Below are 27,945 nucleotides of genomic sequence, written 5' to 3'. Positions count from 1 at the left end.
CCACGCGTCTGTGTGTGTGTCCACGCGTCTGTGTGTGTGTGTCCACGTGTCTGTGTGTCCACGTGTCTGTGTGTCCACGCGTCTATGTGTGTCCACGCGTCTGTGTGTGTCAACAACGTGTGTGTGTCCACGCGTCTGTGTGTGTGTCCGCGCGTCTGTGTGTCCACGTGCGCGCGCTGGGCACAGTCCCTCGCCTCGCTTCCCCTGGGTGAAACTGACTAGGGAGTAGCGAGCAGAGAGTGAGAGAGCGAGAGCGAGAGGGGTGAGGGGGGGTGTGAGTGGCTCTGGGTGGGAGAACAGGGGGGTGGGTGGGGGGTAGATGGAGGCATTGAAGGGTGGTGGAGTCGGTGGGTGTGTGGGGGCACCGAAGTGGGATCCGGAGAGACCCTTCGATTGGAAACATTAATTGGACAAGACGATCCCTCGTGACTCGTCAGCGCGTGAGTGCGAGCGAGCGAGCGAGCGGAGGGGTGAGTGCGGCGAGCGAGTGGTGCGCCACGCCGCCTCCACGCCACGCGTCTTCCTCCTCCTTCAACATTCGCCGAGACTCCGGCACGCGTAAATAAAGTTAACATCGCAAAGGCGAACAACGTCTCGACGTCTCGACTCCACGACTTGACTTTATTGAACCAATTCAATATTTGAAACAAGTACGCAAAGTGATTAGAACAACACGAGTGGCGGATCAACAACAACAACACGATGAGATGATTAATTTCTGGCTTCATGGTTAACGCGAAGATTCGGATCGTTTCTTTGGCCGTGGGGAAAAACGCGACGCGATCCGGCAAGAGACAGAGAGTGAGAGATTGGATTCTGAAAATTCGGAAGCCATCGCCGCTTCATCGCCACTTCTGGATGCGCCGCACCGCCCCCCACGTAAGCGACAATGCATTTAATCTCTTGACTTAAAGCTTTCGTGACTGCAGGAATTCATAATCTTTGGGTCTTTCGGTGAAGTCACGTAGATAGGTTCAAAGAAAAATCACCAAAAACTACGACGTTTCGATCGCAACACAAGCGGGCGTCATCAGCTTCTCCTGATGACGCCCGCTTATGTTGCGATCGAAACGTCGTAGTTTTTGGTGATTTTTCTTTGAACCTATCTACGTAACTTCACCGAAAGACCCAAAGAATATATATTTCATCGCTCCCACAACATCCCCTACCACGGGCACGTTCCATTTAAATCAGATTTGCAATTGATCTCGGACCGCGTTTCATAGCTCTCTCTCTCGCCCGGTGTTTTGGCGGTTGTGTACCGCGTGGTGTTCGGCATGATGTTCGACGTTTCGCTCTGCGTTCCGTGGGCGGTGGGGGGGGGGAGTTAAAGGTTTCGCGCACGTGGAGCGAAACGTTGGACATCACACCAAACAACGCGCAGTGTAACCAGGAGAGAGAATCATTATTGCGTCGCAGGGCCGTAAGGGATACCCAGAACCGGTTCAAACATCCAACAGTGGATAGATCGCGGCTAATGATGTTGGCTGTTAAGTGGGATTCGTCTTTACCGGTAAATACTTGTTATTTATTTACGCAAGTAGAAGGGTGTAGTTTAAGTATTATTATTAAAGGCCCCTCCCCCACGTGGAGCGAAACGTCGGACACCATGCCAAACAACACGCGGTACAACCAGAGAGCACATTTGGAGAAGGCGAACGGCAGCAACACATCCGCGCAAAGCACCTCCCGCAGTTGACCGTGAGACCATACTTCACCACGCTGGTGAGTGCGGGTTAGCGCGGATGCCCACTGCTAGGCGAAGTTACCCGATGCAGGCAGGCGGGCAACAAAGGCATTTGACATCGATTCGCCTTTTCCAGATATCTGATTCAATAATAGCGCGCTCTCGCTCGCGTGTGTGTGGTGATGGTGGTGATGATGAATGGATGATCGAGAATCCTTTGCTAAACAAAACAAAAAAAACTCTCAGCGTGCTGCATTGGTTGATTTGGCGACACCGCGAGTAATTGTCAAAACAACAAATAATGATTGCTGCACGAACACGACGCCGATTACTTGATAAGGCATGAGTGTCACTCCGCGTGTATTAATAATATAAATAATAGATTTAAAAAATAGGTCCATCAGTCGATGTCTTCCGGTGCCAGCGGTATCCATTGAACTCAACTATGGAGCGCTTTCGACTTTCCTGGGTCTCATCAGCAGCCAGATCACAATGCATATTACACAACAATACGAGTTGCGGAGTGAGCTTCGAGGCGGAGCCGTCCGACTCGCAGACAATCGTGAGCGCGCCGCTCGCACGCACGCGGAAGGGGTTTTGTTTGTCGGGATTTCACTCATTTTAGCACGTAGGCTTTATTTTACGCGTCGGGTGGTGGTGGGTTTATCGACACATTTATATTTACGCGATCTAGCCCTCCCCCCCCCCCCCAAAAAAAAACTCTTAAGATGTCACTCATATTTGCATACCCGTGGCACGCCTCTGAGTTCAGGTGCATATGAGTTCAGATTATACAAGCAGGCTGGAGCCTCGTTTTAGTCCTTGTATGGGTGACCACCATCGGGCTTTGCCAGGCATTGTAGGCGTGCGGCTGCGAGGTGGTTAAGAGACTTGCAGCGCTGAGTGTCAACCCCCTCGTGTGCGCGGTGAGTTTGCTCCGGGGTTTTTTTTTTGGGGGGGGGGGGGGCGGGGGGGGGTTTGCCTTCCCACACGCGCAGCCACATTCCTCGTGAAATGGCATTGGCCAAACATCGTCTCATTTTGGCTGGACCGTCCTGAAGCAGAGCCCTGAGAGTTGAGACTCGGCGAGGCTTTGGTGGGGGGGGGGGGGGGGTGCCGAGGGGGGCGGCTGGGGGGGGGGGTAAATAATTGGTGTAATTACCGTAATTACTTACCACTACGCTATTAAAAAGGAGGAAAGAGCCAAACGAATGAGGGTTGCACGGAGCCGATGTGCTTTTCAACATTTGCGCCTTGCCACCCCGGAGTCGACTTTCTCTGGGCTCGTCTGAGATTCAGAAACGTTTAGAAACGTTTAGAAACGCGCGTTTCAGAGTATTCGTCTGTTTATAAATTTCCACGCGATGAGTAGCCACTTCGTCCAGCTATCATTTGTGGCCATGTCGCTTCTGAAAAAGAGCGACATAGCTCAGTGGGGGGGGGGGGGGGGCTTGCCAATGTAGAATAAAAAAACAATTACGGGTAGGTGGAAGAGAGAGAGAGAGAGGGAGAGAGATTGCACGCCGACAATGTACACCGAGGGACAGCAAGAGGAACACGTGGATTAGAGAACACAGGCGAGTTAAAGACATCGCATCGGGACCGTTAGGTCACGTCAAGTGCGCGTGGGGCGAAGGGAACGCGTCGCTGCTCGGTGGAGACCAACGGCGGAGTGGCAGCCAAAGGCTGGGAAAACACAGGCCGAGAGCATCGTTCGAGGCGGATGTGAATCCGTGAAACCGGCTCGCGTTTTAGGAGAGAGATTCATGATTGCGTCGCAGGACCGGCTTGGTGAGAAAGGCCTTCATCCAACAGTGGATAGATCACGGCTAATGATATTGGCTGTGAAGGGGGGGGGAGGACTCGTTACATTACCTTTTTCACGCAGGTAGTAGGGTGTAGTTTAAACGTTATTATGATTCAGTTGTATTTTTTAACAGCGGTAGTTCAATCATGATCGGAATGATCATCTTTATCAGCCATGCTCCATCCACTGCTGCCTGAATGCCTCCCCAAGTCGTCACCATCACTCACCGTCAATTCGAGCAAATACACAGGCAAAGACAAAGATCCACCACATAGCACGCACAGACTGTTGGGGCAAGTGCTGTTCGCGAGCAACTATAAAGGCCGGTACGGCACACGATGGGTCATCTACACCACGCCCCACCGCCTTTGTCTCCCCAGTGCTGATGTTTACGCATCGCACCAGGCACGAATTTGAGGCCGAGTCGACCTAGGAGAAGCCCAGAACCGGTTCAAATATTCGCCCCTGATATTCATTGTGAGCGGGAATTGAACTCACATCGTCGCTAACCACTGCGCCGCCGCTCCCCACAATGCACGCACACAAAGACAAAGATCCCCCGTTTAGCCTCAACAGACTGTTGGGGAAAGTGATGTTAGCGAGTACCTATGAAGGCCGGAACGACACACCAGGGGGTGGGTGGCCAGCACCAGGTACTTATTTAAGCCCGAGTTGACCTAGGGGAGGCCCAGGACCGATACAGATCATCGTCACTGGTGTTGGCCGTGAGCGGGAATCGAACTCGGGTCGCCGGCTTCATAGCGCACCTGCGAACGCCTACACAAGACAAACACACACACAGGTATACACACGTATGCACAAAGCACAAATAGTACATCTGAATACAATTACACAAATATCACACAGGCATAAAACAAACACACACAAGTACATGTAACTAGACACATAAACTAAGTAAAATACAAACGCAAAAATACAAAAACATACACACACGCTTACACACTACAGCGTACAAACATACATACACACGCAGACTCTCATACAGTACGTACACTCACACACATGCACACAAAAACACAGACACACACACATGCAGTATGTACAAGCGTTTACACGCAAACGTATGTGTGCTGAACTTCTTTCGCACCGTACGTAGCCAACCGTGATAACCGGAGGTGCGGGCACATAAACAACTCCTTACACACAGACATATATACGTACAATAAAAAGACAATTCCAAAGAAGCCCAATGTAGACATACAGGTTGTTGGGGCAAGTGCTGTTAGCGAGCACCTGTGAAGGCCGGCACGGCACACGACGGGTGGGTGGCCAGCACCACGCCCGACCGTCTTTGTCTCCCTCCTTTATTGGCAATGTTTAGACACCAGGTGCTCATGAGATGCCTAGGAACCGGTTCAGACGGTCGTCACTGATGTTGACCGTGAGCGGGAATCGAACTCGGGTCGCCGAGTTCGTAGTGCGGCGCGCTAATCGCTACACTGCCGCTCCCCATAAAAAACCCCGCACAGATGGAAACACAAATTATAGACGCGCACACACACACATGAAACCGAAATGCACAAATACATACACCCGATAAATACACACGTAAACCGACACATACGTCCGTACAGAGACACACACACAGAAACACACACGCACGCGCGCGCGCACATACAAACACACACGCACGCGCGCGCACATACAAACACACACACACGCAGACAGAGACGTCCCCGTCACGAAACTGTGGGGCAAAGTGCCGTTTTAGCGAGTTCGGATAATCGTCACCGATGTTGGACGTGAGCGAGATTCGAACTCGGCGCTAACCACGACACCTACAGCTCCCTACCCCACCTACCCAACACAAAGACAAGTACACAACGCGCACACACCAAAATAAACAGGTTCCCCTTATAGCCTTAAGCAGCCTGTGGGGAGGGGGGGATCTTGCGAGCGAAGGCCGGTACGGCACACGTGGAGAGTCGGTGGCAAACCACCACGCCCGGCCGTCTTTGTCTCTCCAATTCTGATGCTTACAGCACCAGACGCTTTATTTAAAGGCTCAGTCGACCTCGAGGAGGACCCAGCATCGGCTCAGATAATTGCCACTGCTATTGGCGGCGAGCGCGAATAGAAACTCGGGCCGCCGGCTCCGTAGCTTGCACTTACCGATCGCCCCCGACTCCACAACCACCAACATACACCAGGCACACACAGACAAACCTAAATACACAAAGCTGAATAGGCACACACAGACAGACCGAAATACCGACGCACAAACACACACACACACGTGTTCCCAACGTACACACATCGCCTGCCATTACGCGTGTGAGTTGAGTGATTTACAACGTTCGAGATGCTGCTCTTTTCAAGATTTCGCATCGCGCGACGCAGATGATAATGCGCGCGCGGCGCACAGCCGTTTTGGGAACTGTGCATAAGAACCCCCCAATCAGCAGTTCCTCAATGACAAGCGTATTGTAGTCCCGTTGGAACCTTTTTAGCCAGTATCAAGGTGTTGGTGAAATATAAAGAGTAGGCTTCACTCCTTTCCGGGAAGAATGGAGGAGGCGTTTGGATGTTGAAACACCAAATCGACACAATGCATAACGTCTGCATTAACCACACGCGCGTGTGGTAAAACACGCAAACAAAGGTGCTTTGATAATGTATGGGCACCGTCCTTGAAACTGATTGGCCTACACCAGAGACAGCCTACTTTTTTGCCCCTTTTCTCAACAGCGTTAGACCAGAGAACGCCGAAAGGCGCACAGGACGAAGACAAAGCAAATATCAGAGCATTAATAGCTCGGGTCGAGCAGTTATAGCTGTTGGGACCCCTTTGCCAGTAGCAAGATGATGAAAAGAATGAATTGGCTGGAAAGGGACAAGCCCATTTCCTTTTTCACGATTGCCAGCCTCTTGTCGAGGGTCACCAATCAACGTACATTCGAGTGGATGTTGTGGACCGAGTGGTCTCTTCCAGAGTTCTACGAATGCTCCACGCCACTTGCTTGTTCTCACGTCCCTTCATTAAAGATACTTCAATTCGGAACTCTTGCACGCAACGTTGGGCGAACGTTGGGCGAACGTTGGGCCAACGGTTTAGCGGGTCGCTGGCTGGCTAGCTAGCTCACAGTCCACCCAGTAAGCAATGAACGTTGAGCGAACGTTGGCCCAACGGTTTACCGGGTCGCCGAGTAGCTAGCTCACATTCCACCACTGCTATTCAGTAAGCACGGAACGTTGAGCGAACGTTGGTCCAACGGCTTACCGAGTCGCTGGCTGGCTAGCTAGCTCGGTCCACCACTCTGCTCTGTAAGCGATGGCCCCGAAAGGTGACCCAACAGAAGAACTCCTATCCTGGAGTCGCTTCAATAGACCTCTTGAACTACTTCACTTAGGGGCATAACGTTGACATGCCCTGAATGTTAATATGACCGATTTGTCTTGGTACGTTTCGGGAATGTTGGTTACGCTCAACAGGCAGTTTAATGGGGTGGCGGCGGCGTGGGGAGCGGGGGGGGAGATGCACTGTTGGTGCAGTCATTGGGAGACCAGGCTGAGACCATCAACCCGCACACACCTCCACGTTTAATCAACACTCGGCCCACGTTGTACAAGTCACGGCTCTCCACTGTGCGAGTCTTATACGAGCCGGGCGGAGACCATTAGCGCTGTATCCACGAAACCCCAGATTCACCACAGATGGCCACGGGTGAAACCCGGATTCGAACCGAGGTTTCCCTCCTATGATCACTTTTTCTCGTCATTTACAGATTGGATACATTTTCTGATAGTCTTTATTTATTGAGTATTTTCAGCAACTGTCACACTTCCCCTGGTTTGTCACATTATATACATTTTATAACAAAGGTATTCAGACCACCCGTATTTAATTCTGGTGGCGCCGTGGTATACATTACTGTGCGCAACGCGAGTCGAACCCGGTTATGCCTGGGTGCCCCCCCCCCCCGCCCTCCTACTCGACCTGACCAGCGTGGTGAAGTATGGTCATATCCCCTCCGCTCACCCACCCACAAGCACGCGCGGCATATGCAGGTCCTAATCCAGCAGTGGATCGACACAAGAGCTGTCCATGTGTAGAATAGTATCCACGCTGTGACCTGTATCCAATAGACGGTGGTTGATGCATCTGATATTATTATTATTATGTTCTAGAAAGGGCTAGATAGCTGAAAATTGGCACAAATATAATCAGTCATACATATATAACAACTAGGAGGGACGGGGGAATCTGAAAACGTATTACTAAAATATTATTAAAAGTGGGTTTCTGAATGTGGGCTCTCAAAGAATTGGGTCAAATTTTTTGGAAGAAATATTTGTGACTTTTTTGTTTACATATACCCACATTTTCCTCGTGTGGAGCTCGTGAACGATTCTGAACTAACATTTTAAAAGCATGCTTTTGTTTATTGACGACTCGAACACACCGCAAAACTATTGTAGGCCTCTCGTAAATACTGGCATAAGGGTTTCGACTTCAGTTGTTTTGGAAACTAGGCTAACGATAGTTTGTATCTGGACATTTAAAACTGTACTGAATAAAAAAAACACGGTATTTCTAAATTTTTTAAATCTCATTTCCCGATACTTTTACTTCTGAACGACTGTGACGCTAAAGCCTGTGGAAAGCGGGTTTAAGGCTGCTATTGTTTCCGATAGCATGGATGGCGCCGATCTATAAACCTGCGTCCGTAACACTTAAGATACAATCCTCACCGAAAATCCACATTCACCAGCGTGGCGAAGTATGGTCGAACACCCCCCCCCCCCCCCCGCCGCCCCCACGACTCGCACGGACGTGGGGAGAAAGGGCATCGTATCCATCCAGCAGTGGATCGACACGAGGTGTTTACGCGCACGTTTGCTTGTGAATCTACGCGTGGGACTGTCCAGATGATCAACTCTGCACCGCCCTTCACTCCGCGCGATCAGCGTCGCCGACATCAGCGCGAGCGATCACAACGCGCACTTTTACGCATAAATATTCAGTCGTTCTATCACCATCATCAACAACAACAACATCATCATCACGTCACCATCGTCGTCGTCCGCGTCGCGACCGCAGACTGCGCGTCTCTATCGCGCCGCTTTCGCGATAGCTGAGGGAGATTCTCTTCGCGTCTGTGTTCGTGCAGCGGAATCCTCCGCGACTCGCTCGACCATGCCCCACACCCCCCCCCAGGTGCACATGCAAGTTAACGCAGCTGCCTCAATTAGTCATTTCAACTTAAACAATTATTCGTAATTAGGCGGCAAAATAATCGACGAGCGGCGTGCTCGCGCGCACAAGCAACACACAGAGAAGGGAGTCCTGTTACAACGCGGGATGACGCTACCCGTGGTGAATCCGAGCTCATCAACGGGGATAGGAATGATGGTAGTGAGTCGCAATGTTAACGAAATCATGGTCAACGTCATCATGGAATTCCAGCTCTTTGTCGTAAGCGCCTTTTTATTGTACCCGTGATCACACCATCAATATATGTACGAACGGTATTTTTAGATGATGATAGCGATGATGAGTATGTAACTACAGTGAGGGAAAAAAAGTATTTGATCCCCTGCTGATTTTGTACGTTTGCCCACTGACAAAGAAATTATCAGTCTATAATTTTAATGGTAGGTTTATTTGAACAGTGAGAGACAGAATAACAACACAAAATCCAGAAAAACGCATGTCAAAAATGTTATAAATTGATTTGCATTTTAATGAGGGAAATAAGTATTTGATCCCTCTGCAAAACATGACTTTAATATGCTTCTTCTTGAGCCGTGTGTTTTGGGTCATTATCATGCTGGAATACCCATCCACGACCCATTTTCAATGCCCTGGCTGAGGGAAGAGGTTCTCACCCAAGATTTGACAGTGCATGGCCCCGTCCATCGTCCCTTTGATGCGGTGAAGTTGTCCTGTCTCCTTAGCAGAAAAACACCCCTAAAAGGATCATGTTTCCACCTCCATGTTTGACGGTGGGGATGGTGTTCTTGGGGTCATAGGCAGCATTCCTCCTCCAAACACGGCAAGTTGAGTTGATGCCAAAGAGCTCCATTTTGGTCTCATCTGACCACAACACTTTCACCCAGTTGTCCTCTGAATCATTCAGATGTTCATTGGCAAACTTCAGACGGGCATGTATATGTGCTTTCTTGAGCAGGGGGACCTTGCGGGCGCTGCAGGATTTCAGTCCTTCACGGCCAAGTGCGTTACCAATTGTTTTCTTGGTGACTATGGTCCCAGCTGCCTTGAGATCATTCACAAGATCCTCCCGTGTAGTTCTGGGCTGATTCCTCACCGTTCTCATGATCATTGCAACTCCACGAGGTGAGATCTTGCATGGAGCCCCAGGCCGTGGGAGATTGACAGTTATTTTGTGTTTCTTCCATTTGCGAATAATCGCACCAACTGTTGTCACCTTCTCACCAAGCTGCTTGGCAATAGTGTTGTAGCCCATTCCAGCCTTGTGTAGGTCTACAATCTTGTTCCTGACATCCTTGGAGAGCTCTTTGGTCTTGGCCATGGTGGAGAGTTTGGAATCTGATTGATTAATTGCTTCCGTGGACAGGTGTCTTTTATACAGGTAACAAGCTGAGATTAGGAGCACTTCCTTTAAGAGTGTGCTCCTAATCTCAGCTCGTTACCTGTATAAAAAACACCTGGGAGCCAGAAATCTTTCTGATTGAGAGGGGGTCAAATACGTATTTCCCTCATTAAAATGCAAATCAATGTATACAATTTTTGATATGCGTTTTTCTGGATTTTCTCGTTGTTATTGTCTCTCACTGTTCAAATAAACCTACCATTAAAATTATAGACTGATCATTTCTTTGTAAGTGGGCAAACGTACAAAATCAGCAGGGGATCAAATACTTTTTTCCCCTCACTGTATGTATGTTGAACTTCTTTCGCACCGTACATAGCCAACCGTGCTAATTGGAGGTGCGGATGATGACTACGATGGTGGTGATGTTGATCAATTCCAGTTTGTGGGTGGATGAGTATTTCTTACGCTCTATATAATGGTGATGATGATATTGATGATAATGGTTTTACAAATTATCTCCGTCGTGGCATGCGCGTTCTATATCCACCCTGAGAACTTTACCGTAAAGCCACCTACACTCTTTAGGTTGATAGTGATGACGATGATAAATGACATTGTTTTCGCCTTAAGAGTTTGTTGGTCGTAAGATTGAATACCATCATGCTCGTGCTGAACACTTTATCGTAAAACCATCGTCATGATGAGTCTCGAAGTTGATGTTTGTGGTGATGGTGACGATGATGATGGGGGTGATTCTGAGGATGATTTTTGAATTTCGATTCTTTGTCGTGAACGCGTTGTTATCCCCGTCCCAATAGTTTTAATGTAAAATCTCCACGTCATCATGATCATCGTCGGTGAAGATGGCGGTGATTGAGATGATTATGATAATTATTATTCCTCATGTCATTTCTAGGCTGTAATCGCTTTCCGATTAGCATCCTAAACTCGTCACCGTGAAACGATTCCGTCGTGGCGTTTAGTCCATGGTGATTATGACGACAACGACGATGACGGTGATGTTAATGACGATGGTTAGGAGTTGAGAATTTGAAGCAACTTTCAAAGCAAATCGAGTCAGCGAAACTTCGTCTCTGACATCAAAGACGTCGCTCGGCTCCGCGTCTTGCAAGCGCAGTGATGGAAGGTAGCCGGGGGGTTGTTCTCAGCCGGGCCCCGCCGGAGAACCACAGTTCGACTCCGCGTGTCAGCCACTCAACCCTGACGGAAGACGGGCTCTCAAGTGTAGCCACTCAATGGCCTCAAGCCCGGTTAACTGTGATTTCACGAACACTTATTTATGAGTATTTTTGTTAAATTTGCCAATGTGATCATTAAAAAGGTCGGTGTCCTGTGATCTGACCATTACCAAGTGTCTTGGCTTGTGTGGGGAAAATGCGCCTCTTAGTTTGGAGATGACAGAGATCGCTTCGAGAGACGTCACGTGACACACGGGGCCGCATTTCTCACCGAGATTTCCGAATGGATTCTTAATCTCTCCATTATAATAATTATAATAGTAACAGTAACGATGTGAACTGGTAACGCGGCGTCGCGCAGCATTCACCCCTCGCTCGTAGACAGAGAACGACTCAGAGGAGGAACCACGGCGAAGCGGGAAGGCAGCAGCAGCCATGCAGTGAGCCGCTGCCAACAATTTCCGAAGCTCTGCGGTCCTCTACATATTACTAGGATGGTTTTTATTCAATCAATTAGTGTTTATACACCCCACGCGTGCTCGTGGCCAACACTCTATCCCGTACACGTGGAACAGATGGGCAACTCTCTCTCCTATACAGGTAGTGGAGCAGACGGAGTCCACATTTGCTGTGCCGCCTTCTCCTGGCTAGCCAGGGTGTTATATAGCTCCTCCTCGACGTCCACAGGAATGGAGTTTCACAACTTGTGCACAATCCACCAACCCTCGCTGGCTCCACAGTGCTGGATTACAGGCCACGTGCATAGCCACCATCACTGCCACCCGGCTAGACGGGATGCCGGTAGACCGCTCTGAGCTAAGCACACAGCAGACCGTGTGGAGTTCTGGGTAAATAACTGACAGCCCCCCCCCAGGTCTCCCTCGCAAAAGAGAGGCTGTCTCGGTGGTTCCTCGTCTGGTTATAGATATAGGTGACTTGACTGGACTCTGGCATTGACACTGAGATGCGATCATTTTTTTTGTACCAGGCAAGGCCCACTGAGCTATATATATATTTAGAAGCGACCATGCCACAATTGGAAGCTCAACAAAGTGGCTTATCATGCGGAAATGTACAGAAACCAGGTACTCGTGTTTCTAAAACCGGACGGCCCGGATAAAATCCACGTGACCACGGGGAGAACCGCAAACTCCAAATAAACAGGCGTCAGGGTCGAGATCGAACCCACGACCTCCTGCATACCAGCCGAGGGAGTTAACATCTCCTAGCCACCGTGGCGCCCCTCTGCTGAAGGTTCTGACCATCCTTGTGTCTTCTTGCAGGTTCCGAGTTCTGCGATGGAGAAATTCGCTCCATTGCCCGCGGACTCAAAATAATTACAGCGCCCCTCCTCCTCCAGAGCCGGCTAATTAATTACAAATTACTCTCACTTAATTAGCGCGCGCGCCTATTTATTTAACGTAATTATTTATTGATACGGTTATTTATCCATTAGATTATTTATTTCCTATTTACGGTGCTTAACGATAACGGGAACAGTCCGGAACGCTGTGCCCGCGAACTTATTTTGGCACCCTGTCGTATTCATCACGCTTTATCTTGTCCTCATGATACATTATCGTCATCGTAGGATTATGGGAAAAATAGGGTAGAATTATTTAGGATTATTGTGGATAGGCGTAGATTGTGTTGTAGTGTTAGTGCCTTACACAGATAATCTCTACGACCCCATACCAAGCCTCGCAGCCAGCGTTCCGGCAAATATCGAGTGGGTTCGGAAAAAAACTAACTAACCCCTGACGAATTGCCACCATTAGTATAATCATAATTATTATTGACAACTATTTTTTTGTTTTTTAATGTGTGGAGCTATCTAATTAAGTAAAACAAAGAGCGAGAGCGAGCGAGTTGAGTTCACAATGGCCAGTCACTCGAAGGCCCTGACCTTCTCCATTGAACGCATCATGGCCGAGGCTCCCAGGAGATCGGACATTCTGGCCAGAGCTCGCGGCGTCGCCGGCCTCGCCACCGCGAGCTTCACGGAGCGCTCTCCAGCCTACGCCATTCCGCTGCTGCCGTGCGCCACGGTGAGTGGAAGCGATGGGCAGCAGCAGGCGCGCTGCGGGTGGCTGCCCTTCAAGAACTCCGGCCACGCCATCGTGTTCCAGCAACAACAACAACAGCAGCATCAGCAGCAGCAGAGCCAGCAAGAGGGTGTGGATGGACCGGAGCCACCTGCGAGTCTTTGCGAGTCCAAGGCCGCTCTCGGCTGGACCGGGTCTGCAGCCGGAGCTGGTCGCTGTTTTCCCCAAGCGGGGGTGCAGACGGGACCCCCGGCGCTCAGGGTGGTGAGGCCGCGCGCACTGAGCGCGCAGCCACTCACCAGGGCCCCCGCGCCCCCCATCAGCTGGTGCCTGCTGGGAGGAGGGGCGCTCAGCGGCGGGGTGGCGCCGAACAAAGGTGAGGGAGGGGGGGGGGTGCTGGGTGTCGTGGAGAGAGGTTGCTCGCTAACAGAACTTGCCCCGACAGTCTGTTAAGGCTATACTGGGGGGGATCTTTGTCCTTGGAGGGTGGTGATGTTCGTGGTGGTGATGGAAAGTCGATGGTGGTGGTGTTGGTATGAATATTTGATGGCGATGTTGATTGATGGTGATGACGTGACAATGTTAATGATGATGGTGGTGACGATATAGGTGATGGTCATGATGGTGGTGGTTGTGTTGGTGGTGGTGATGATGGCGGTGATGATGGCGGTGGTGGAGAGCCACAATGATTGTGACGATGATACTTTTGCTGCTGCTAGTGGTGGCGCTGTTGGTGATGACATTACAAACCATCACCATCGTCGTCGTCTTCATCATCCTAACGCACTTAATGCAGCAGCATCGTCACAATCAGCAAAATCATCACCACCACCATCAGCAGGAGCAGCCAGCAACATCGTCACCATCAACAGGAACGTCCCTTCACGACCTTCAGTGCACCCGGGCTCACGCGGCTCACGAGGTTTGAGCCGCTCGCGCCGCCCGCTGCCCTTCCCAGCCAATGCCGCCCCGGTCTCTCGTTGCAGCGCTGGTGGGTGGAGCGTCAGGGGAAGCTACGGCCCCTTCCCAAAGGAACCCTGCCCCCTCGTACCCACAGGTGCTGCCCCCCCTCCACCACCACCACGACCACCACCACGACACCCCCCCCCACCTCCTCCCCCCACACCACCACGACATCCCCCCCACCTCCTCCTCCCCCCACACCACCACGACATCCCCCCCACCCCAAACCACCACGACATCCCCCCCACCCCCCACCCCACACCACCACGACCCCCCCCACCTTGCCCCCCCACCCCACCCCCTCCACCCCCCCCACCCCCCCGTGTGTTTCGCCTCCCCCTCTTATGGCCACTCCCTCGCCTCCCTCCCTCTACGACTCCGGCGCTCAGGCTTACACCAAAGAAGTGTTACGTGAGGCGGAAAGTAACGAACAACGGCAACAACAACAACAACAGCAACAAAAAAACGAGAAGACAAAACAACCGCGAGATACGGCGTGGATTCCGGAACGCGTTCACAACCTGCGATTATTTTCGTGTCCAATCGGCAATGCTGAACGCCTTCGTACTGTAAGCAGAGTCACCAGCGGTACCGAAGTCGTGGGGGTAGCTGTCAGGGAAAAATTCGTTTGCGAATTGGCAAGTGGTCGGTGAAATATTTTTTTTGGTCAGGGTTGTGCCTCCGAGTTTTTTTAGGCAGCGTCTTTCATCGATGTGGCTGGTTGTCGGTGGGGCAAGCCCCTAATTGAAAGGCAATTCTACACGGAAGTTTGGTTTGTATCGGACCATCCTTACGGGAGCATTAGCCCCTCCCATTACGGACAGACGGGGGGAGCTACTGCAGTACAAGTCTTTCAAATGTAGTGGCATAGCCTTGTTGCCGAAATGAAAATGAGAAAATACTCAGCTAGAATAAGCACGCGTGTTACACGTAGAGCCCCGGTTGTCAACCCACTGCTGGACGAGGGCCTCCCAACGCAGTCCCGGTTGAGGAGGCAACTTGATGATACTTCACCACGCTGGTTCAGTAACGGGTTCACGAAGCAGGAGGGGAGGATGTGAATGTTCCCAGACTTACACTGGCAGCAGGAGGAGGGTGTGAATGTTCCCAGACTTACACTGACAGTAGCAGGAGGAGGATGTGAATGTTCCCAGACTTACACTGGCAGTAGTAGCAGGAGGAGGATGTGAATTCTGCCAGACTTACACTGGCAGCAGGAGGATGTGAATGCTCCCAGACTTACACTGGCAGTAGCAGCAGGAGGATGTGAATGCTCCCAAACTTACACTGCATGGCAACAGGAAGCTGCGAATTCTCTGGACGATCTAGCGCCCTCATCATCATAGGGCAGGCGTGGGGCTCATTAGGCTGGCGGTGGCGATGAGTGGGCCATTAAGTGCCGTATGCGACAACACGCGTGTCAACACTGAACACCAACGCGGCGAAGCCAACGGAATAGTGCATGAGGGGGGTTCGTGGTGAAACGCCAGAGTCTGAGAGGATATGTAGATCCTCAAACGCTCGTTCCTGCAGTAACGACCATTTGTTCCCCCATTGTCCATAACAGGCACAGATAATTGTAATAATAAAACTGACTGAATTTATCGTCATCATTTGAAAAAAGCTAATTTAATTATTTATTCTTATTTAACATAAAATTAGAACCACTTTTGGGGGGGGGGAGTCAACCCGGCGGGCCTGGAGAAAAAACCACGCGAAGAACATGCAAACTCCAAATATACAGGTGTCAGGGTCGGGATCGAACCCACGACCTCCTGTATACCAGGCGAGGTAGTTAACATCTCGCCACCATGGCGCCCTGATGACAAACCCTGCATGGGGAGGCCTTCATCAAACCGCTAATTGACGGAGGGCTGCTCTACGTCGTTATCGGTGACCATCACTGAGCGAGATATTGACTGATTGATGTACATTCTGATGAAGTTCCAGAAGGGCTAGAATGACTCAAATTCGCACAAATCTGCGTATACAATACAGCCCTGGGATTGACACATTACACGCATAGGGCTGACCCAGCCGAAAGTTCAACGTTGTCTCGTGCTTAACACCTGCACAAAGACAGTAGATGGTCGCCACGGTCAGCGGACCGAGTAATTTGCCTCCTGCGGAATGTGCCGCTGAAGCTTACGGGAAGTGGGCAAACACCCACCACCGGTTCGGCGAAGCGAGGGTGAGCGCGCCCCCCCCCCGCCCCCCTGGTGCAGTGCCCAAAGGTGTGCGGATCCAGAGTTTGGACTTCTCAGCCACCTCGAGAGCCACCACCAAACCTGATGGATGACGAATCACGGCGATGGTGTGGGGCACCCTCTCCCTCCACCTTCCACACCGCACCGCTTCGTAGCCCCGTGCCTGGGCTCCCTCTGTCTATACAGAGTGCTTCAATATTCTTTTTGACACTTATATGGGACTATCGTTTTTAATGTAAAAACAACGGATAATACATCGTAACATGAAAACAAATGTACGTAAAATAGCTACAAAAAGTCAAAGAGTCTCCCACTTGCTCGCCATCGTTGTCAATGCACAGCCTTGTCTCCAGAGCGCGGAGGCACATTTCTCGTGGTATCGTTGCAAATCCTCCGAAGTGTTAACATTTTTTTTCAAAGGAAGCGCAGTCGCACCGCCTGCACACCCGCTCGCTAAGCCATTGCCCGTTGCTGGCACGAGGGAGACGTGAACATGAGCGGGGTGCTGCAGGGGGGGGCGGAGGGGTTTGAGCTGTAAATGGGGCGGAAGGCATGGATGTGGCGGTGAGAGGATGGGTGTTGTGGCTTGACCCCGGAGGTTAGGGGTTAGAGGGCCCAGGGTTTAGGCTCTAAGCCTGAGCTTATGGTCTTTAACTGACGCGTGTTGAAGTGGCTGGCTGGTTCAGGAGCGCTCGTGGCTGTGTCGGAGCACTGAGCCTGCATGGGTTTGAGTCACGGTTTCTGCCCTCCGTGTTTAAACGGGGACCTCCCCCCCCCCCCCCAGGTGCTGAAAATAACACAACAGCACTAATGTGCACGTGCATCTCTTCTGTCAGTCAACTGATGGGTGAGGGCCTCCCTGTAAAATAGATGGATCGCTACAGAGCGTGACTGTGAGAGATGCCGACGGCTTGGGGAGACCTTCATCCAGCAGTGGATAGATCATGGCCTCTGCTGGTGATGTTGATGCGGCGTTTAAGAGACCAAAGGCATGACGTGTGTTGGTTCACGATGATTCCGCGTGACATATTCGTGACCCCTCCTCCCCCTTGTGACCCCCTCGTGCCCCAAGCGCTCGGCGGAGAAGCGTCGGTCGGAGCAAGGAGTTCACGTGGGGGTCACAGCGAGGTCGCAGGCCTCCAGGACCGCCGGCCACGCAGCGGCACTCAAACCCAAGCACTTCACGTGCGAGGTGTGCGGCAAGGTGAGGCGCTCACTGCGGTTGCGATCATTCCACTTTGTTATCAGTGCAGCTGCGTGGAGGAGCTGTAGCTGTGGGGACACGTGGAGGCTGAGTGTAGCTGTGTGGAGGAGCTGTAGCTGAGGGGACACGGGCAGGCTGAGTGTAGCTGTGTGGAGGAGCTGTAGCTGAGGGGACACGGGGAGGCTGAGTGTAGCTGTGTGGAGGAGCTGTAGCTGAGGGGCACGTGGAGGCTGAGTGTAGCTGTGTGGAGGAGCTGTAGCCCAGGGAACACAGGGAGGCTGAGTGTAGCTGTGTGGAGGAGCTGTAGCCGTGGGGACACGGGGAGGCTGAGTGTAGCTGTGTGGAGGAGCTGTAGCTGAGGGGCACGTGGAGGCTGAGTGTAGCTGTGTGGAGGAGCTGTAGCCCAGGGAACACAGGGAGGCTGAGTGTAGCTGTGTGGAGGAGCTGTAGCTGTGGGGACACGGGGAGGCTCACATCTCGATATCCCTTCTCTCCCTCCCCCACTCCCCCCACCTGGGCCAGGTGTTCAACGCACACTACAACCTGACGAGACACATGCCCGTGCACACCGGCGCGCGTCCCTTCGTGTGCAAGGTGTGCGGGAAGGGGTTTCGCCAGGCTAGCACGCTGTGCCGACACAAGATCATCCACACGCAGGTGCGCGAGCGGGGTTCACCCTCAAGGGGTTCACCCTGTCGGGGGAAGGGGTTCACCCTTTCGGGGGAAGGGGTTCACCCTTTCGGGGGAAGGGGTTCACCCTTTCGGGGGAAGGGGTTCACCCTTTCGGGGGAAGGGGTTCACCCTTTCGAGGGAAGGGGTTCACCCTTTCGGGGTTCACCCTGTCGGGGGAAGGGGTTCACCCTTTCGGGGTTCACACTTTCGGTGTTCAGGAAGTGGCATCGCGAACGTTCGGGGTCGGACTGGCACCGTGTTGCTTCACGTGGGGTGCACGCGAAGATGCCCTTTGTGGGAGGGGGAGGGGTGCGAGACATGGCCAGATTTGTGTCGACGGTAAATCATCGGTAACACAAATGAATCACGGGCACGTAAGAAACAACTACTTTACTTCATCAAACCCCAATGCTCTTAGGTCTTTCGGTAAAGTTGAAGGGAAACAATAAATTGTTAATATATATAAAACAATAAAAATTCTCACGACGTTTCGACCATAACACAAAATTCTCACGACGTTTCGACCATAACACAAACGGTGTTATGGTCGAAACGTCGTGAGAATTTTTTATTGTTTTATATATATTTTATTATTTTGTTGTTTCCCTTCAACGTGACTTTACCGAAAGAGCTAAGAATATGAATTACTGCAGTCACAAAAGCTTTCAATCAAAATGTAAACCCCAATGTATTAACAATATACATGTTTGTTTTTTTTACGATTGAGAACCAAAGGGGTGCATGGCTGCAGTCACGGTTAAGAAGCACTTGGCTATGAGATGGGGGTAGAGTCAGGGCTAGGGTTCGCGCAAAGGAGAACGCAAACGGTTGTCATCACCTCCTGCAGTCAGACGCACGTCGCCAAGCTGAACTGTGCTGATGAGTCCTAGTGAGGAGTAAACCGGTCCGCGTGCGTCTCTTATCACTGCACCAATGGTTGCTGCTGTCAGTCGGCACCACATTTGCCCAAATTGTATTTTTCATGGGGAACCGAGGCAAAAGACGCCGTCCACAGTGCAGTTCTACAGGAACTTGCTGACGGTTTTCGCCTAACGCGCACATAGGCGCGAGTGCTTTGTGCACAGTTGTTCAAGAGGTTGATTTAAACTCGCTGCGAGTAAGGGTTGCCACCTGTCCTGATTGTTTGACACGATGCCCGACGTTTCGCTGCATGGATTTTCGGGGGGGGGGGGAGGGGGGACTTTTTTGAGATTCCCAGCCCGTCGGATATCGTTCCGAACGGCACGCGGCGACATTTGAAAGCACCTCGGAGAGGCGTGCGGCACAACTGTGCAAACTGGCGCAGCAAGTGACTGTGATTGCAGTGGGCCCCCCTCTCTCTGCGTGTGTGTGTCGCAGTAGCGGGGAGCGGTAGAGTAGCGGGTTAGCGCGCTGCGCTAAGAACCCGGCAACGCGAATTTGATTCCCGCTCACGGCCAAAATGAGTATCCGGTGCGGTGTGTAAACGTACTGGAGAGACAAAGGCGGCCGGGCGTGGTGCTGGCCACCCACCCCCTTTGTGTGCCGTGCCGACATACATAGGTGCTCGCTGACAGCACTTGCCCCAACTGTCTGTTTAAGGCTACACGGGGGGGATCTGTCTTTTTTTGTTGTCGTAGGAGCGACCCCACAAATGCTCGCAGTGCGGGAAGGCGTTTAACCGCAGCTCTACGCTCAACACCCACGTGCGAATCCACGCCGGCTTCAAGCCCTTCGTGTGCGAGTTCTGTGGCAAGGGGTTCCACCAGAAAGGTGAGCTCGCGAGACGGGGACGACACGCCCTTGACACGGCCACGTTCACACCCCCAAAACCCCCCCACCCACCCCCCACCCCCACAACCCCCCCACCGCCCCAACTCCCCCCACAACCCCCCCACCCCCCTACCGCCCCCACCTCCACAACCTCCCCAACCGCTCCAATCCCCCTTTACCCCACCCCCCACAACCACGACACCCCCCAAAACACCCCCCCCCAACCGCCCCAACGCCCCCCACCCCCACAACCCCCCTCCCTCCCAACCGCCTCCCCCCCCCAACGCTGTAGCATCATTGAAGAATGTATAATAGGTGACGTTTTGGGCACTGGCCCTTCTTCATAGCACATAGAGAGGCCAGAGAGGTAGAATGGACAAGTGTTGGAGACTGCACTTCATAAATCTTACGTCCAATTTCTGGCCTCTCTATTTACGTGCGATGACGAAGGGCCATTGCCTGAAACGTCGCATTGCAAATGCTCCTTTTAAGGCCACAGAAAGTGTTAATGACGAACGTGTGACGTTTTCCTTCGTGAACTGCGCTTGTGCACTCCCGTCAGTGCAGCAGGGGCAACACTGCCAGATTCTGGTGTCACTATAAACCGCATAAGGACATCACCAGCAGGCTGATATGTGCACGTCGCTGTGATGAATGGAAAAGTAAAGACAGCGCCACAGGGGTGCGATCGTGGCCAAGCCACCGAATGCCCTATGGACCGTATCGTAAACCACCGTCGCCTGCACTCCTTTAACGAACACGAACACGCACGAGGAGCGGCAAAACGACACGAACTCTCTCTCTCTCTGCTGAAGCCCTCTCGTCGTGGCCAGCAGCAGACCTCGACATTGGCATTTAGCCTCCTGAACATGCTGCCACGTGGCAAGAATGGAATGGTCTGTAGGCAATGTCTGTTGACAATGTTAGTATATGGGCAGTGTTCGTCTTTGGGCAATGTTAGTGTACGGGCATTGTCATGGCCAACGTGTCTATGGGGAAGTGCGAGTCTATGGGAACTGTTAATCTATGGGCAATGTGCAAGTATGGTGTTAGTAAATGGGCAGTGTTAGTAAATGGGCAGTGTTAGTATATGGGCAATGTTAGTATATGGGCAATGTTATTCTATGGGGACTGTTATGGGCAATGTAAATCTTTAAGGAATGTAAGTCTATGAGCAATGTGCAACGATAGGAAATGTTAGTATATGGGCAGTGTTTTATTCTTTGGGCATTGTTGTGGGCAATGTAAATCTATGTGCAATGTTAGTCTATGAGCAATATGCAACGATGGGAAATGTTGGCAAATGGGCAGTGTTCGTATGTGTGCAATGTTATTCTGTGGGCAGTGTTACGGGCAATGCCTGTCTACGGGCAATGTAAATCGATGATGGACCGTATAACAGACGAGCCTGTGCATTCTGCAACGGAGGAGAAGGAACAGCAACACCACTCGACTCTCCACTGAAGCCCTCTCGTCGTGGCGAGCGGTCCTCCCAACCTTTACCATCCAGCTTCCCGAACAATATCGCCCTCCGTACGCAGGAATGGAACGGAACGATGCATTGATTCATTTGCGTGTATGCATTCGACCGTCGTACCCCGCCCCCGCCCCCCCCCTCATCTTTACGTAATGCCCACCCCGCAGGCAACTACAAGAACCACAAGTTGACGCACAGCGGGGACAAGCAGTACAAGTGCGGCGTGTGCAGCAAGGCGTTCCACCAGGTGTACAACCTGGCCTTCCACATGCACACGCACACGGAGCGCAAGCCGTACACGTGCGTCGCGTGCGGCCGCGGCTTCTGCCGCAACTTCGACCTCAAGAAGCACGTGCGCAAGCTGCACGAGGCGGCGGCGGCGGCGGCGGGCGGCGCGGACGGAGCCGTGGCTGCTGCTGCTGCTGCTGGTAGAGCTGCTGTTGGTGGTTGTGTTGCTACTGCTGCTGCTGCTGCCGATAGAGCTGTGGCTGGTGGTGGTGGTTGTGTTGCTGCTGCTGCTGCTTCTACCGATAGAGCTGCGGCTGATGCTGGTGGTGGTTGTGTTGCTGGTGGTAGAGCTGCTGTTGGTGGTTGTGTTGCTGGTGACTCTGCTGCTGATAGAGCTGTGGCTGGTGGTGGTGGTGGTGGTGATGGTGGTGGTTGTGTTGCTGGTGATAGAGCTGTGGCTGGTGGTGGTGGTTCTGTTGCAGCTGCTAGTGCCGCTGCTGCTTGTGGTGGTGTTGGTACTGATGGTGGTTGTGTTGCAGCTGATGGTTGTGTTGCAGCTGGTGCTGGTGGTAGATCTGCTGCTGCTGCTGCTGGTGGTGGTGGCGCTGCTCGTGATGGTGGTGTGGTGAGAACAGCCACAAGCGAGCGAGAAGTTTGTGGGCCCACGTGGCGAGATTCATCATCACCATCTTCATTACGATCATCCTCATCATTATCATCAACAGCATCAGCAGCACCATCAGCAGCACCGTCATCTTCGGCCAATTATCGTCTTGAATCCAAGACGGCGCACTGAAGCCACGTGCTGCTCACGGCTTACTCTCAGCCTGTGACGAGGGAAATATTCCTGGCACCCGGCACACCACATCCTTCTGTACCTATCGCTGCTATGGCTGTGGTGGTTTACCAACAGTCCCGTGTCGCCTACTCCAGTCTCACCGGCGTCCCGGTAAACGTGTTCCGTGTCTGCGCACTCTGTCTGTATGGATCCCTGTCTGCGTGTGCCCTTGCCTCGGTGTTTTCCTCTTGTCCAACGACGCGGGTCGGAATGATTCAACGTCCCGGCGGCGATCGATCGATTGCCACGGTTATTTAGATTCAAGGATCGATTCTTTATCGTCTCGTATCTCCCACTCCCAGAACACGTTTGTATTTTAACTAAATCTTGACTTAAAGCTTTCGTGACTGCAGGAATTCATATTCTTTGGGTTTTTCGGTAACGCCACGTAGATAGAAAATAATTAATTAAGACACGTAGATAGAAACATATATTTTTAAATTTTTCTATCTAAGTGGCTTTACCGAAAGACCCATGGAATATGTATTTCACCTGTTTTATTTAACTGCTGCATCTTCATTTGAGCAACTTTATCATAATATTTGCATACAGCGCTATCATCATCAGCCATGCTCCATCCGCTGCTGGATGCAGGCCTCCCCTAGGCCTAGGCTGCCGCAGCCTCTCAAGATCCCGCGATGTTACGAATCCACCTCCTGTAGCAGCTGCACGTGTACTGATTTCGTCGCTCCATCTCCTTCGGTGGATGCCTTCAATTCACTGACTGTGCCCACTCCATTATCGTCCGTGACCACGTGCCCCCTTCTAAGCCGTAACGCGTCCTGCCCCAGCACACTCACTTTTCATTGCGAGCGTCAACGATGCCATTATGAACCTGCTCATGTGTCCGCTGCTCCTCGTGTGTGTTCGTGTCTCTCTCTCTCTATGTAAATTCCAATCGTGAATCTCTCTGCGCTTACGACTCGCGCACGCATTCGTGTCGTCTTCACGACAGTCGATGATTTCCCTGGTCGTATGCGCCGTGTTCCATTGTTACACGGGGTCATTGTTCCACTGGGCCATTGTTCCACGGGACCATTGTTCCACCGGCCATTGTGCCACGGGACCATTGTTGTACGGTACAAGAGACGTCGATTCGTTTTCTGCAATGTTACATTTTTTTATGATTGGCACTCCATTGAATCACGAGAGGTGGAGCATCATTACAGGTCTACCTGCCTGTCTCCGTATTCTCCGTTTTACGGTATTTCTCCGAATTATAAGACACTCTGTAAAGTAAGACGCACCCCAAACTTCTGCCCGGTGTCAATATCGTTTTACAAATCTGGTCACACGCGCACCTACCGGATTAAAAGACGCACCTCTAACTATTGCTTTAAAACGCAAGGAGGAGATGGGGGCGGGGGGGGCAGTGCGTCTTATAATCAGGAGAATACCGTGATGACGGTTGCATAAGATGTTTCAATGGATGCTCGAAACTTGAGGTTCACGCCCTTTCATTGCCGAGCCGTTGGTGACAACTCCACGTTACTCTGGCGTATTTTTTTTATGGGCGGTCAACGATCTTTGAGAACGAGGTGTCGAGTGAAACGAGGTGGTGGCTGTGCTGCACGCGCCCAGCAATCCCGCACCGCGGAGTGCCGCAGCGAGGATTGGTGAATCACCCACAGGTGTTGTGAAACTCCCCTCCCCGTGGGGCGTCGAGGAATCTGCCGCACCCTGGCTCGCCACGGTATGGCGGTAGACCAACACGTGGACTCCGCCTGTTCCATCTGCATGGGATAGAGCGTTGTCCCCTCGCACGCGTGCGTTTTCTCCGGGGGTTCCGGTTTCCTCTCACACTCGTTAATTGGCCAATTAACACCTTAAATCAAAGAGGACCGCAAAACTTAGGGGAGGGGAATTTGGAACTCGGCTCACTGCGTGGCTGCTGCTTTACTGCTCGTTTGTGGTTCCTCCTCGCGCCTCTGAGACGTTCTCTCTCATCGAGAGCTAGGAGCGGATACTGTGGTGCGGCGTTACAAGTTGACATCATTATAAACGTTGCAAGTTGACATCATTTTAAACGTTACAAGTTGACCTAATTATAAACTTTGATTTAAAGCTTTTGTGATTGCAGGGATGCATATTATTGGTTCTTTCGGTAAGGTCACGTAGAAGGGAAGCAATAAAATAATAAAACTATAAAACAATACAATTCTCACGACGTTTCGACTGCAACACAAGCAATCATCATCAGGTGTGAAAACCACAGCAATATTTTTATTTTATTTTATTCTATGGGCATAATGGGAGTTTGGATTCCTGTGTGAGGAACTAAACGAAATACATTTTTTTAAATCTCACCAGGTAAGGCCCCACTGAGCTATACGGCTCTTTTTCAGAATCGACCTGGTCACAAATGATAGTTCAACGAAGTGGCACATCATGTGGAAATGAACAGCAGCCAAATGCATGTGGAGGGAAGAAACCAGATGACCCGGAGAAAACCCCCACGCTATCATGGGGAGAAAACGAAAACTATTACGGTGTCGGGGTTGGGATCGAACCCACGACCAGTCCAGAGATTCAACGTCTCGATGTGTACGAGAGGATGTCACTGCCCGTTTCCGCTATGAGATCGGATGTGTGGCTTCACAGGACCATGAGGGGATGATGGCGTGAGGCGGCCATCATCTAGCAGTGGATAGACCACGGTTCACAATGATGCATGATGTGGAGGAGGCTGACCATGGTGTCCATGATTACATGTGTATGCCACCGAAATGATACTGCATCAAAAGATACATGACACAGCAGTTGTAACGTGCATGTGCTGCTGGTGACGATGATTATGACGGTGATGGTGATTACATCGAGTGTGGATATCTCATTAAGTCACTTATCTTGTTCTCAAACAGGTGTCGACTGCTCTCCGTTGTCATGTTTGCGTGCACCTATGTGTTATCTGGTACGGTGTGTAAACATCGCAAGCACTGGGAAGACAAAAGCGGCCGGGCGTGGTGCTGGCCCACCCACCCCCTCGTGTGCCGTTCCGGCCTTCATAGGTGCTCGCTAACGGCATTTGCCCCAAAAAGTTTGTTATGGCTATACGTGGGATATATGTCTGTGTGTGCCCGCGTGTATGTATAAATATTTGTGTGTCTATGTATTCGAAGGTGTGTCCGCCCATGTATGTGTCGCTCTCATTACATGCGCGTGTCTGTGTATGATACACACGCGTGTCTGCGTGTATGTATTTTTACGCACGTTGTGTGCCCCCGTGGATGTCTAAACCAAATGAAAAGGTACGCGGTTGAAATTATCGGCGTCAAGGTGTGGCTGGAATCTCCTGGCCAGCCGGGTGCTTTCTCCGAGTCGTTTTGACGTCTCGTGGATTTAAAACTGACCAGGGAGCAGCGCAGAGACAGTGCCCCTAGATATTTGCACAATGTGAGAATTCACCTTCCCAGCCTGTAGTTGTATGTACTTATATACGGCACGTACACACACACACATTATATATACACGCGCCTGCGTGCGTCCATGTACATATAATAACTGATGTCAATGTTAATAATCATAATTATTACTGTTAAAATTATTTTGTTGCTGTTGATATCACGTTTTCCGATGTAATCCTTTGTACAGCGACTTCTATATTCCGCTGTGTTCACGACTATTATTACTATTATAATGATGGGGTGTGATCCATCCAGCAGTGGATAGGCGGTTGATGGGATTAAGGATGTTGATGATGATGGATATTACCAACCGCTTCAGCCAAAAATTAAGACCTTTTTTTGGTACAAAGAAAATATTAAGTCTTCATCTTCCGACGCGGACTCCATATGTTACACCGATACCACTGGAGCTGACAGACCGAGTTGCAGTGTCGATACATAGCGATGTCGGTGGCTGGTATAAAACCGCGACATGGTGATTCTCGGCCACGGCTAGCATTAGTGGCGATTTATGCCTGAATCGGTGCTGCCTCCTCTCCAAAATAAAAATAAAAAATCCCCCAGAGGGCCTTGTCAGACTTGGGGCAGGTGCTGCTACCGAGCACCGACGAAGGCCTTACGAGGCAGTGGGTGGCCAACACCACGGCCGTAGGCCGTTTGTATCCCAAGTGCTGATGTTTTAACCCACAGCACCAGGTGCTCGTTTACGGCTGAGTCTGCCTAGGGGAGGCCCAGCACCGGTTAAGATATTCGTCACTGATGTTGGGCGTGAGCGGGAATGGAACTTGAGTCGCCGGGTTCGTAGCGCAGTGTTGCTAGCCACTGCGCCACCGCTCCCTGCCTACTACCGCCGAAACGCGCTCACTAACCAGAGTGGTTTAAAGTGCGGTCAGCACCCCGTGATCATAACGGCGTGGGGAGGCCTTCATCCAGCAGTGGATGGACAAAGGGGTTGTAAGTTAAAGGTGGATGGGACATGTGTAGCAATGTCAATTACACCGATTAAAATCAGGTTCCTACGCTCACGATATCTCCGTTGCGTGTGTGGAGTTTTCACGAAGGCTCCGTTGCTTCTGCGTGAAGAGGTCACTTTGTGAATGGCAATGGCCAAACACGACAGTGCAGCAGGAGCACCCTCTTGCTCAACGAGTCTTGAGACTCCGTCGTGAGGCTAAACACAGGGCATTTACTAATATTTGGCCAACCACTGCAAATGCCATCGCGGTGCGGCCTTCACTGTCGATTGGCCCTGTGGACGTACAATGAACGTGCGGCTGGCATGGGCAAAACATGTTAAAATTACAACTTACCAGAGCAAATCAATTACTGTATATGGAAAGGTTACAATGTTACAATTTGGGCTGTGTGTGATTTAAATATCAAATTACAAATTAAATTACGTGCCCATGTCCTCTGCTCCTGTCCATGGACTAACCCAGTGTAACTCGGCAAATGTGCAGTGCGTGATATTTGAACCAGCGGTTTTGTTCTTACCACGGTCCGCCCGTCCGTATGTACCAGTCTTCATCTTTCAAAATACAAGTTGAGTAGTTACGTGCTGCACGTGCCTGATGATTGCTAAACACGGAGAGGAACACGTCTGAGTGTAAACAAACACTCTCTACGTCACGTGCGATATACACGTACACACAAATACACTTAATCAATTGGGATTATACGGCAGCAATCGTTGAACCTTAATTGGCAGACTTAGGCCCCAGGTCACTTACACATTACACCATCCTGGTCTCTTGAGTTCTCAACCGGTCAAAGAAAATAAACTTGAAACTTAAAAGACAAAATCCCTACATTGTCACGTGCAACACAGGTATAAATACACGACGTGTATCTTACATTTTCAATTAGCTCTCTCAACGTCACACGTACTCGCATCTCTCTGTATAAATTTAGCTCGACCCTCCC

The 27,945-nt window shown here is 51.2% G+C and overlaps 1 protein-coding gene across 1 annotated transcript; it reads left to right on the top strand.

The window, feature by feature from the left end:
* The first annotated feature begins 376 nt into the window (after positions 1-376).
* Positions 377-27,574, top strand: LOC116949468 (uncharacterized). Its single transcript, XM_076072103.1, has 7 exons — positions 377-879; positions 12,516-13,653; positions 14,264-14,334; positions 17,520-17,651; positions 18,174-18,308; positions 19,943-20,075; positions 21,720-27,574. The coding sequence occupies exons 2-7, from the start codon at positions 13,113-13,115 to the stop codon at positions 22,574-22,576; spliced, it is 1,869 nt and encodes a 622-aa protein (XP_075928218.1). The 5' UTR covers positions 377-879; positions 12,516-13,112; the 3' UTR covers positions 22,577-27,574.
* The last annotated feature ends 371 nt before the right edge of the window (positions 27,575-27,945 follow it).

Source organism: Petromyzon marinus, chromosome 36 (assembly GCF_048934315.1).
Source record: "Petromyzon marinus isolate PM22_M1 ecotype Great Lakes invasive population chromosome 36, UKy_Petmar_22M1.pri1.0, whole genome shotgun sequence".
NCBI classification, from domain to species: domain Eukaryota; kingdom Metazoa; phylum Chordata; class Hyperoartia; order Petromyzontiformes; family Petromyzontidae; genus Petromyzon; species Petromyzon marinus.
The sequence above is the reverse complement of the archived record's forward strand: the minus strand, read 5'-3'. Positions and strand labels throughout refer to the sequence as shown.